This window comes from Gallinula chloropus, assembly GCF_964237585.1.
Source record: "Gallinula chloropus genome assembly, chromosome: 4".
In the NCBI taxonomy this organism is placed as follows: Eukaryota; Metazoa; Chordata; class Aves; order Gruiformes; family Rallidae; genus Gallinula; species Gallinula chloropus.
The window spans coordinates 29,865,529-29,878,872 of NC_140088.1; the positions used below are offsets into that span (position 1 = coordinate 29,865,529).

The 13,344-nt window shown below is 40.4% G+C and overlaps 1 protein-coding gene across 1 annotated transcript in view; it reads right to left on the minus strand.

Annotated features, from left to right (window-relative positions):
- Positions 1-30: 30 nt before the first annotated feature.
- The window catches only part of BTBD10 (BTB domain containing 10), a 29,252-nt gene continuing 15,938 nt past the window's right edge, over positions 31-13,344 (minus strand). Inside the window, exons 5-11 of the mRNA XM_084263518.1 lie at positions 9,146-9,330; positions 8,224-8,509; positions 5,923-6,025; positions 5,138-5,258; positions 3,903-4,100; positions 2,446-2,556; positions 31-1,120 (exon numbers count right to left, since the gene is read on the minus strand). Of these exons, the coding sequence (XP_084119644.1) occupies positions 810-1,120; positions 2,446-2,556; positions 3,903-4,100; positions 5,138-5,258; positions 5,923-6,025; positions 8,224-8,509; positions 9,146-9,330 (1,315 nt within the window). The 3' untranslated portion in view covers positions 31-809. The remainder of the gene's footprint in view (positions 1,121-2,445; positions 2,557-3,902; positions 4,101-5,137; positions 5,259-5,922; positions 6,026-8,223; positions 8,510-9,145; positions 9,331-13,344) is intronic.

The window sequence follows — 13,344 nt, forward strand, 5'->3', positions numbered from 1 at the left end:
AAATAATTCAGAACCATTAAAATAATGGAAACTTTATTTGCATGAAAAAACTTGTTTACAATCATTAATGAAGAATGAACCATTTGCCTATTTCATGACACTTATGAAAAATGCATTAAATAAATACTTGTGAACAGATTAAGGTAAGGCAAAATTTAAGATCAAGCCCCTCTCCCTTGTTCACAACTTTTGAACATGGCTCACGCTGCAAACAAGTGAAAAAATTCACTAAAGAACTTTAACAAGATGTTACATGGGTCATTGAATCGTGTCCTCAATCCAAAGACCCAAGAGTAAGTAGTTTTGTGCTCAACCATATACAATAACTTTAAAGGGTCAATCTATCCAGAGCAAAACTATTTACAGTTAATACTTTTGATAGAAGCACTTTGTTAGTATTGTGCAATACATTTATAAAAAATGGCTTCAAATTCCATTTCTCAACCATTTGTAAAGTGCTACTATCAATCCCAATTCCACGTTCTAACCCCTGCGTAACAACACTGACGTACACTAGCCACCAGCCTCCCATTGGTTTCGATGGGCTTAAGAGTGAGGACAGTCCAGCATACAAATCACCAATGTCACAAGCCTACTGGTAAACACATACACGTATGTAACCGTGACCCCAGGACGTTTGATCTGTACTCTTTCCAAAACAAGCGGCTGCTCCCCGTGGTCTCTGCAAAGGTCCATACTGCAATATCCTAAACAGTTACACAATGGAGAAAACTGGACTTGCAGTGTAGTATGAGTCGAGTACAGAGTCACTTTAAAGTAGCATGCTTTTATTTTAGTAAGAGTCTAGATCAGAGTGGTGGGTTCTGTCCCTCAGGATCCATCTCACTGTTATTAGGTGGAGGATGAATGGGCAGAATATCCAGCTCATCTACTTGGGGGGTAGGATGCATTACCACGAGCTGGTCCTGGGGTATATCTGCTGCTGCCGCTGCTAAATTTGTAATAGATTTGCTTTTTACACACTGGAAGTCGACATGCCGGCTCTTCCCTTCCTCCTTCTCCCACGACATCCGGATGAACGGTCTCTGGACATAGTTGTAGATCACCTCTGGCCTCCCACCCGGTCGCTTTTTCACCTTCTCTTTGTAGGTGGGGTAACCTAAGGGGCAGAGAACACCGGACGTTAATGTCCCCGTGCTGGTTCGGTCAGGGCTTTTTCTAGAAAAAGGCCGTGTCTGGAAGAGCAGCCCTTGTCCCTGCCACCATCCTGCGTGGAAGCAGACACCATCATGGGGTTTTTAATGTTATCAGTGCAGGGAGAGAGCACCGCCAGCCGTTCCACTGCCAAACCTGTGGTAAGGGAAGAGGCTGCAGCACCACAGGTAGGGAATGTATTGGCCACCAGACAACTCTGCCAAACACTGCAGGCAAGGCCAGGCACTCCTGCCTTGAGCCAAAAGCAGTTGGCTCATCTAAAACACGATGACCTGGAGAGCAGGAAGCAGGATCTGTGGTTTAGATTCCCAAGTGGATCCACGTGCATCCCTCCCAGCACCCCAAATGATCAAAATACATCCAGTTAGACCAGCTATCAAGTCTGGTTACGCAGTGTTCAAGTCTCCTCTCTGTGTAAGTGACAGCTTTCATTACTAGGAAGTTAATGGTGGTTACTAGACATCAGCAGTGAAGTTCAGTCAAACAGCTGTTCTTTGTCTAAACAGGGAAAGGCAGGAGAAATGCAGGGAACTAGCCTGAGTTAAACACTAACCCAGGACTTGTTTAGCTGAATGACGTGTCAGGCTGAAGGCTCACACCTTGTCCAGCCAAACACACCTACTGGTTTAAGAGAACACAAGCCCTGTTGGTTGGCAGGTCCCAAACCTCGCTATGACAGCTTGGAGGGTGAATGACAAGTCCTGCAAGTTACAAAGGCTGGAGCTTTAAATACTTGGGTCAACAGAAACACAAAGAAACTCAGTTGCTACATTCATTATGAAAATCTAAGGCTACTTAATGTCTTTTGCAAAGCCAGAGCTGAGCCTTTACAGACCAGCCCCCTAATTTACAAGATATTTCAGATCAATCTTTCTGTGTGTGTCAAGGCTCCATTTAATGATTTGATATTTCCTGAAAGAAAATATTTACCTGCCACTTAAGACCAAATGGTTCATTTCAAGCTCTGAAAAGGACACCAGACCAAGACCTGACCTTGACAAAGCAGTTATTGCAAATAAAACACGGAGAATAATTTGCATGAAAACTGGAGGGCAAACAGTGTAAGATACAAGTCCTAAGTAGAAACCACCTGAGTTACTCTGGCCCAGCTGTTTATTGGGTACCCCTCTCCCTCAGGCCACTTTATCATCTACCCTCAAAGGGAAGACTATTCTGATCCCCTTTTCTTCAACCGCAGAGATGATCATGACACAGAGCAGGGCCAGCAGACACCCCCCCCTCCAGCAGTGTCAGCAAAGCTGCTCTTACCTTCAATGCCCAGGCGGATCTTCTTGAGCCCCCTTTCCTTCAGAACTGACTTGGCCACATCTCGATTTTCAATGTACTTGAAGAATCGATACAACTTTGTGCTGTAAATAACTAAAAAGATATTTTAATGAGGAAAAACTATTCAAGGATCAAACTTCCAGTCCTAAACCACACAGACTTACATTTTTCACTGTTTTGCTTTAATATTTCTGTTTCAGAATAGTGGGAGAGACTCAAGAACTGCTCCAAATAGCCAAGCCAAGAATTGGAGGCAAATGGCTAAAGGGACTGTGAAATGGGTCAGCTGCTCATCTCTGTCCCTATCAGTTCAGTCTGGTTTATACACTCTGGGGTTTTTTTGTTGGATTTAGGAACTCCATAGAACAAACCACGATGTACCCCACTCCCCCAAAGATGACATTGCAAGATTTTTTTCTCCCTTTTTGTGGAATTCCTGCAGGTATTTTGGCAAACCAGTTTCAGAAAACACACACCTCTGAACCAGAAAAAAGGAGGGATACCTTTGAAATTTTGATAACAGCACCTTAAAACAAGGGACTGGGGCCCTTGACCCCATACGGCTGGAGAGTTCCAAATTAACTCTTAATGAAAAGTATTAATTTAAAGGCAAATGTGTGCCTCACTAATTATTTAGGGTAGGAGGTATTTTTAATTGACATCTTTGAGACATAAAGGTCCTAGAAACCAGAGCCAATTGCATTACTACTTTAGTACAACACTTGAACTAGGTTCACATCAACCCCCCCTTCTTTAGGAAGGGCTTCAGGTGTGCATCCTCCAAACCTGTAAGGGGTTTCTTTCAGTGGTGTTTTAGGATTTTTGTTTCTTTTTAAACAAAAAATAACAAAAGAAAAAAAAAAAAACAAACCCCAAACTGTAGCACTTTGAAAAGGCTCCTATGAAGATTTTCTACTACTGGAGCACAAAGAGTATCTTAAGCTCCTACACCCCCCACACCCCAAAGCCTGAATTGTACATTTCCACACTGAAGCAACACTTTCAGCTACTGATGCCGGGAAGGGCACACCATTCACGGGTACTTCAGCTCATCTGTACACCAGCTGTTACACTTCCAAAATACTAATGGACACTTTCTCCCCACAAAAAAAACCCTCCCTAGTTGTTCTCCCACAGTAAATACAATTCCTAATCCACTTTTCTCATCAAACTCTTTCTGAAATATTATCTCCTTCTACCTCACTGACTGACAATAAGTTGATAATAAACATTGGCTTCTCTTTTCAATTAGATTTGAACAGAAGATGCAACATATGCTTTTGTAAAGCAAAATATTACTCAGAACTACCAAAATGAAGTCATTGGGTTTCTTTTCCGAGGCACTGGAGATGTTGTAAAGACTTTGCTAACGGTGCTTAGCAAACCCCCTCAAATCAGCAGGTTTATTGCTACCTCTAAAACAATGAAAATAAGCATACTTTGTGAATATTCCTCTCCCATTTGTGGAGGATACTCTTCATCCCAGTCAACAACATCGTCATCTGTCAGCACAACTATGTGGCACTCCCTCTCACCACTCTGGGCACTGGCCACCATCAGTGGGAGGATCATTTCTTCTAGGTAAAACTCAAACTGTTTGCGGGCACCGTCATTTGACAATTCATGCATCAGAGCACCTGGAACAGAATTTTAAGCACAAGCACATTAGCAAGCTTGGTAAAAAGACAAAGGCAGGAGTAAGAACCACAGCAGTTCTGTTTATTTTGTTGTATTTACTGCAGATGGCTGTGGAGACACTTAGCCTGCTAGTTCTAAGATTAGAACTTTTTCAAATGTTGACCAGAAGCCACACCAGAAGGTCAAACTAACAGGACTGTCCTGCAGATCTTGGGACAATATCAGGCTGACAGAGGGGTGTCTTTGAGGAGCCCTCCTTCATGTTTTACTACTGATAAACACTTAGTGATTGTGTGTAAGACTCCTAAAAGAAACATTACTTATGCCAGCTGCTGAAAGACTAGAGCACACAACCCACTTTTCATTAGCAGCAGCTTAAAAACAAAGCCTCTCAAAACCTTCAACAGCATGAGCTGCTAAATCCTTCTCCTAAGGACAACGTGCACCGAGAGTGTGACTCAGCAGGTGACACCCTGCGGTCACAGCACTGCAGGTGAAGGCAGTGGTGCCCCACACATTTCACAGCTGGAACACCATGGCTTGTCCCTGCACTGCACAAACACCATGAGATCACAGCAAGCAAAGACACAGGCCAGAACTGTGGGTGTGCTCGGGGAGGAACTGGGAACCACAATGCACCCTACACCACCAGCAAAGCCGTGCTACTTTTGCTATCAACACAGCTTCATTCTCTCAAGGGCAGTGTTGAATAAACCTCCCCATCCCCTGCCAGAAACACATCACTTAATGTTACTGTATCTGTGCTGCAAACACATCAATAGATTTTAAGTACTCCACAGAGCTGACTACAGCAGAAAAACACCTGAATATCAGATTTTTTTCCCCAAAAGTTATATACCTCTATTATCTTTGGGGCTCCGTTATAGAAGAGATGAAAAAGGATAGATTTTGCTGGTGTAGCATCAGCCATGTTCCTTACTTCAATAAAGGACACTGTTTGAAATTACCCCAGCCCCTATAGATTGCATCTGTTAGTCTGTATAATTCAAGTTATTTTAATAAATCCCATACTTACTCAGATCTCTGCATTTAATAGTACTATATTCAAAAGAGATACAGAGATAGTCACATGCTTCTCTCAGTTCAGGAATAGATATCCCATCGGGACAGCGTATCACTCCAGTCTTGTAGTAATCCTACAGCAATGCAACAAACAAAAAACTTCAACATGTAGTGACAGAAACATTTCATCATTTCACTTACAATGCTTTCTCCACAAGCAACCCCGCTAAAGGGCAACATATGTAAAACTTCATGAATTTTATTGTCCTCAAATTCACCAAGTGTACAAATTTTCTAAGCTTTCAGAGCAGAGAGCTCTTAAAACTGTTATTTAAGTAACAACTATTAAAACTGATTGTTTTGGGCTGTGTATAATGTTTTATCACTCAGCTTTTGCTATTCAGATTCAGCTGACAAAGCAGTATGGCAACTCTGTTTAGATACGAAAGATGTAAAAGACAATTTTCTTCTCAGACTGAAGTTCACTTTTCTCCTGTTACCTACAGGAACTCCCAGTGCTTTGTTTCATCTAAGTTCAGCACAAGAAAGGATGAATGTATCTGAACAAATTTCTGTCAGGCAGTAGATTTTTGATTCCTTCTCCCTCCCAGGCTGTCACATGCAACCTCAGGGGTGTTTTCATAACAAGCATTTTTCTCCCCATTGGAGAACAATACGGAGAAACAGCATTTATTCCACCCACAAAATCTGGATATGTTAAGTAAGGCTATGTCAAAAAATTATGCCTTTTAATACTCAGAGGGCTTGTCCTAACAGTACTTGCCCCTGAAAACTCACCAGAATAGCACGGAACACTGTGGAACCAATTCCTTCAGCAACTTCATACTCTCCTTTTTCATTAGGTCGTGTAAAGTTATGCTCCCTGCCTGATCCAAACATCCTGCTCAAGAATACAAATCATTTGGTTAGAATTCCTTACATTTGGTTTGTTTGTCTTTTTTTTAATTTGCAAAGTAAAATGTCAAGAATTGTACTGAGGTGGCAGGGAAAAAAACCAGTCTCTTCTATCTTGTACGCATGTAGACTGCTCAGTTTGGTTTATGTTCAGCAAGACTACTAGAAAACAGAAAGCAGGGTAGTGTAACTCAGGAAAGTCTGGGTTTACTCTTCAATCTTAACTTGCCAACATCCTTTGATCAAAAGTAAAGTTACACCAGGCCATTGCCTGTCAGTGCCAAAGGTGGGGGAACCTGAAACAAGATGTCTTTGGCATTGGTGGGGTAATATGGCAGAGGAATAGGGTTTGCTGGAGAATTCTCATTATTTAAAGACATCTGAGGTAGGAACAGAACTTCCTGTTCAAGTACATGCAACTCACCTCAATTTCATTTAAAAGATTAGTAAATTCACAAGATAAAACAACATTCTGATAGAAGGTACCTGGGTAGCATAATTCTCCCCACTACTACACAAAGAAAGTTAAGACTATGGAGAAAACTACAAGCCCCAAAGAGTAATCTGCTTTTAAAACCACACCTCTAATACAGAATTACATCCTATGCTTGCAGAAAGTACTGCCATCTACCCTACACACACACATGCTGATGGCAAAGCTTTGCATCCCTACACACAACTCAAGAAACAAGAGTTCCCTACCCATATACAATGGGCAACAAAGGAACTTTTTTTCGCTTAATGGTCTGATGTGTTTTCTGACCACTCTTCCAGACAAGAAATACTACTTAGGCAAAAGGTAGTCTAACAGGATACAGGCTTAAAGTAAATAGTACATTCTTATTACAGTCACTTTTACCTCCCAGAACATACTAGCTAAGCTGTTCCTGTTTAGCGTCCTGTGAACTGACACTGGGGGGAAATGGGTTTATAAATAACTTGCCTTTTAGAGCAGTATTTCTGTATCTTTATTAACCTACTTTTGAATTAGCAGAAGCTAAAATAAGCTTGTTCCTTGAACCAATCCCAAAGGCAGAGTAACTCAAAAGGCACACATAAATCTAGTGCATTAGCCAGCACCAATTACTCTGAGGCTGGGCACAGAAAAGCTATTTGACCACACATCTTCACACTGATACGCTCCCAGTTTGTTAGTTTGGATATTTGCATGTATTATACATATACAAATGTCTTACATCAACTACTTAATTGTATTAATTGTTACTTCTATTTATTTCCCCTTACAGTTTGCCCAGAGAAGCCTTTTTGCTTTCTCTGTAACTCTTCCCTGACTTTTCACACAGTAGGGCAAAGGTGCTGTTTATCCCACACAGTGGTCATTTAAACAAAGCAGAAATTATTTAATCTACTTATTACCTGCACCTTGGCAAATAGCTTTACACGTATTACAAGTATGATTATATCCTTCTGGGCTTAGAAAAAGCCACAATTTAATGAAAAAGCCAAAGTGAGAGAGACATGAGTCTTCACTTCTTTCTTGCTGCAAGCCTGTAAACAGTGCTTTCTATTTGGATAATGCAAAACCAGCCAGTATTTGAGCAAGTGAAGTATAGATATTTTTTTCCCACTAAGCAAACCTGCTAAACATGTTATTTATTATAGCTCCTACAGAAAATATTAAGGCCATATTGTGAACTTCAACTATTGACTATTTTGGGTATTAGGTCTCTGCTGTAACGCTCTGATCTGTTATACTGGCTACCTGACATTCCTGTGGCCAAATAGCTTTTCAGAAGACAAATATGCTGAGCCTGAGTGCTGTCAGGGCAGGTGCATTAAGCTAAATAAATTTCTCCAACGTTCTCCTGCTTGCTATTTTGAAAGAGGCCACCTACACTCACTGCTTTGTTTTACGAAGCAACTAGCTTTAAAAAACAAGAGATGGAACAAGGCAGACCGAATAGAGAAGCGATGCCCAGCAAGATGGAAGGAAGTAAGTACACCATGAAATGTTAATTTACTTATGAGCTCTTTTGTCTCTGAGTAACAGACATCTGTTGCTGTCTCTACCAAATACTACAGAGGAGAACACACATCGGATTTTTGCTTCCAAGACCTTTGCAAACTGATGAATTCAACAGCTATTTAAATAGCTTTAGTATCTACAAAGCATTTGTGGCTCTCTTCTACTTAGAGGTTAAGGAGAAAAGAAAGAATACAAACCTTCCCAACATTGTATTAGGCTGTGCAGTAAAGATGGAAGGGTCTACAACAAATCTGGTGTTATCCACTATAAGTGTTACTCGTTCAGAAGTCCGCAGGTTCCGGGCGCCCTCTTTTCCGTTTTCATACACAAACACCATTTCACCCCCGGCCTTGCAGCTCCCATCCGAGCTCGACTGGCTGCTGTTCCTGCTGCTGTTCCCCATGCTCACAACAGAGCCGTTGGGGGAAGTCTTCTGAGGACGAGGGCTGCTTGGTCGAGAGGAGCTGTGATCCTTTTCTCGATCTTAAGCGGGGATGAGGCAGAAGGAGAAGAAACAGGGAATTAAATTACATTTACACGAGCTCTATGCAGTTTACGTATTTCCAGGCACAAAACATGGCAACTTGCTAAGTTAAGAACAAACTCCTCCAATTATATCTATTCTAGTTAAAAAAACCTTCCAAAAAACCTGTCCATGTATGAGATCCTGAAGTCTCTACCACGTAGACATGAAAGCCACCTCACCTTTCCATAGCTTTTGTAAGAAAAATTTAGTGTTCTAATACTGAAAGAGACTCAACAGAATACAGAAGCTATGTATCACAGCTGGCATTTAGTGCTGCAGTGCAAGTTATGTCACTAAAAAAAAGAAAGAAATAAATGCTTCCTATAGTTCTAAATACCTCAACCCTAACCAGTAAAGGGGAAGCATTTAGTTAATTATCAACTTCAAGAAATTAAACTGTTCTTGTGATTTGAACTAGATGAGAGCATCATGTAGGAAAACACAGTGCAGGCTGAAGAAGGTTCCTCCCAGCCCAGGGCACGTCTAAGAAATCTGTATGTTGCAACATCAGCAAATAATACATTTTATTGTGTTCTTTTAACAAAATAGTAATTAAGAGTTTCAGTCCTGAAACGCTACAGATCTGAACACACCAGAATGATACTGTCTTGTTGGTGAAGTAACATTCCTGATGCATGGAGTTAGCTGAGATTCTGCCCTTTCATGGGATGAGTCACGAGATCTGTCACTTGATCTGCGCCTGTCCCTTGATCTCTCGTGTCCACCACTTGCACCATGGAGGCTCATTTTTGTGTAGTTAGCAATACGAGATGAGGTGCTGGAAACAGAAACAAGAGAAGTGTTCAGTATTAAAAAGTTTCAGAAACATCATACATTTAAGTTTTAAAGGCATTCACACTCCATTATGTGTTTTGAAGACTAATATTATCCGCATCCATTCTTTTGTCCTACTCATGTTTATATTTACAGGCATGAACAAGGATTTGGAACACTGAGTAGACAGCAAGAATTACCTCTTTGGTCCTGTGGCATCTACAGAAAACAGTCTGATCAGTTGAACCTGCCTGTGAGCCCACGATCACAGAAATCCCACCCAGGTCAGGGAAGTCAAATACAACTGAACATTTTACTTTGATTCTTATTGTTAAATTATATGTCCCAATCAAACAACAAAATTAAAAGGGACATTTTTTCCAATTAAACCTGTTTTAGAAAACCCTTCTCAGAACACGGGCTCTTATTTAATACTGACCTCACTTTTTTGGTGATTTGCCCCTTGCAAAGGTGGTCAGCCTTAAACTAGTTGATACATCAAGACACACCAGCCAAAGGTTTACTTCCACCCATTATGTTTTGAAATTTCAGTTACTCTTTGAAGGAACAATGGTAATCCACCACAGCCCAGGCAGCAAACACGAACTATATTATTAAAGCCAAGATGTACAGCACTATCAGTAATGAGCAGGACATTTGTTCTTACCTACCAAAATCTAATGCAACAGTTTAAGATTTTTTTTTTAGACTAAGTTGCTATGTTCCTTAATTTAGAATACTGGTTACATTTTGCAATTAATTATTAAATCTACCAACACATCAGCTTCAAGATCCATCATTCTCAGAAATCTAAAACTTAAGTCTCAACTAACTATCAACTTCTGTTAAATTTTACTAAAAATACTTAAGCCGTTTGTTGTGTACTCTTTAAAACAGAATTTCTTTTATCAGGACAGCACAGATATCTGTGTCCTTGCACCTCACTGAAACTCCTAAATCAGTTCCTTGGCTGTTTGCCTTACAAGCGTGGGCATGACAACACTCTTATTTATGGGTTTAACTGAAAAACTTTTCCAAAAGCCTCAGGTACTGAGTAACCAAGACAAACGTCTGCACAGCTACAAGGTTCAACAGACAAAGAAGGGTCATAATTTCCCACAGAAGCCTCAATGCCCCACTTGCTCATAGCCTACAAATCCCACAAGTTTTATCAAGAGACCTTAAATACGACTGCTAGGAATGCTGTAGGATTCAAGAACAGCCATAGGTGAGCATAATGACCTAGATAAGAACAACAAATTTTAAAAAGCATGAACTGTACAACCAAGTTGAGCAGAATGTCCTCTTTTTAGATTGCTTAGAAGTAATAACCGAAAAAAAGAAAAACTAATCAAAACTATCCAAAAGTGAACATCTAGCATGTTTCAGCCTCAGGTTTCAGTGACCGACAAGAAGAGAAGCTGAAATCAGAACAAAAAGGCTGTGATAGATCTTCTGCAGCTTACACTGGCACAAAATGAGCATCTGTACAATGCAAAGAGTAAGAAATACACTGCTCAGCTAAGGAACACAAGCTTCTCCCACCCCATCTCAATGAGGGAGGGATCTCCTAACCGATAAAGCAGAAGTTTGGTGCAGAGAGAATCTACTGCAATACTGTTTCCTGCCAAGCTGCAAGTATGCACAAGGCACACATCTTTAGGAGGTGAAGTCAGCCAAAGGTCTATTGAATAAGGTAAAAGAACTGCAAGCCTTGCTTATGGCTGGAAACACTCAGATTCACAGTCCAAAAACAAAGAAGATCCAACCACTTTCATTAAAAGGAAACAGATTTTTCTTGCAATTCTGAATTTAAGATACATATGCAATTCTGAGTGTATTAAGATATACAGCATTTCATCATGGCTAATGTGTCTTCTTTCCTTGTACTTCTGTTAGAGGAAGGTAAATTCTGTATTATAAAAGTGAGATGTGTAAACTTTTGCAAAAGTGAGATCTGCAAATCTCCCTTTCAAGAACATCAACAATTTAAGAAAACCTTTGCAACTTTTCTTCCATAACCATCTTAATTTGTAGACATATTTTATACCTACTATCAGAAATCTGGATTATAGCCTGTATTTAAAATCTAGCTTGAAACAAAGTCTGACCTCTGTCTAAACAATACTCATTACTACTATGCAAAACTTCCCAAGAAATGGTCAGGCTTTAAAAGACAGTAAAAATCTCTTATTGCATCTGCATGTTTATATTTGTATATCACATCCTAACTATCCCACAAAGGGCATGGGTGAGTGAGGGTGTACTACTCAAACACAGGCATAGCAGTCCAGCAACAAAATATCTCACAAATCCTAATAAAGCCCCACGTGATCAGGCCTTTGTTAAAGCAGCACTTTGATCCTAACCCTGCTAATATTTCTAACCATGCTGTAAGAAACTGGAGTTTGGCAGGTGCCACATTTTATAGTATCAAAATGTATGACTCACTCTCTCAATAGCTAAAGTGCTCCAGTTGCTTTAAATAAGGGAAACACTAGAGAACGAAACAAGCACTGAGAGGATGTGCAGGCTTATCATGCATTTTGGCCGAGCAGACATGAAATACCCTTTAATTGAGAAGGCAATTAAAGTGTGATTCTTAATCCAGAAAACCATCTAAAGCCACATTACCCTCTAAACTGTGATTGAGAGCTCACACTGAAGGAAGGTGAACCCTAGTTAATAATCTCTTTACAGACGTTGAGAAAAACAGGTGCTACAGGAAGCCACACTGATTCAGCTGCCATCAAGCTTCCTCTTTAGTCACATCTGAATGAAGGACCAAACAGGCTGGGCATGACTGGTTCAGCTATACCTTCTCAGTGTTGGAACTGGGGCTACTTCTGCCTTGCTACATACAGCCAGAAGCCTGAGGGAGACAGGCAGCTCAGGCAGATTAACCTGCCTCCTGCTGCCAGCTATGTCCATCCCTTCGGAACAGGGACACACAAACCATCAATTCAGCACTAGGAAAGAGGCAGAGGCTGCCAGCTGGAGGAGGCAGGATCCTTAAATATCAATTGTTTCTGAAACAGATAGATTCGTAAATAACCTCAAAGAGCTGTTCAAATTGCAGCTGGCCACACCATTCGGTTGCTCTGCTTCGATGTGGTACTCTTCTCCCTTTAATGTACAGATTAATGCTAACTGTGAGACTGGCACATTATCTACTAATCACAAGATGCAAGATGCAAGCCAAAATTGCAAGATCTCTGAGAATTCAAGCAGTTTGGCTTAAGACACCACCATGTGAATCATCAATCTTCACTCATCTTAGTAACAGCCATTTAAAATGTCAATCTTAAATTCCATCATTGTTGAGTCACAGTACACACAAAAAAATAGGTTTTTTTTGATCTGATACATATATACCTGACAAAATCTGAAGTTACATTAGTTCAATAGCATGTGTACCCAGGTAAATACTACTACTGAAATAGAACTTTGCTCTACTACAAACAATACAACTAAAATAAGCTAAAATTCAAACAAAGAGAAAATAAAGAAGAAACTGGTTTTACCCAGCAACATTTGACTAGAACTGTGTCACTGAACTGCCCTATCAGCCTGAAACAGAAGCTACATCTGTGGCCAGTACCTATGACAGACAGCCTGTGACTTTTATTTTCCTATAGAGAGACTTTCGAGGAAGTTGCAAGTGTTCAAAAAAAAAAAAAAAAAACAGCCCTACCAAATAATTTTGACTTTTTAAATATTTGATAGGAGGACTTAACCTAATTTTTACCTCCCAAAGCCATTGGGTACAGGATGTTGTTTCCACAGGAAAATACAAAACCCTTTCACTTCATACCAGCAATGAAAAGCTTGTTAAGATCAAAACATTCCCACTCTCTCTCCATAGGTTTAAAATACTGATTTCTTAAGTTGTTAACTAAGACTTGGTGGCTCTTTTTATTCAAGATGTTTGCAGAAGACAGAACTAACTACAAACCTGTCCCCAGTGATGCAGACAGGCCAGACTCTCATTGACCAGGAGTTCACAGTTGTGTCGCTG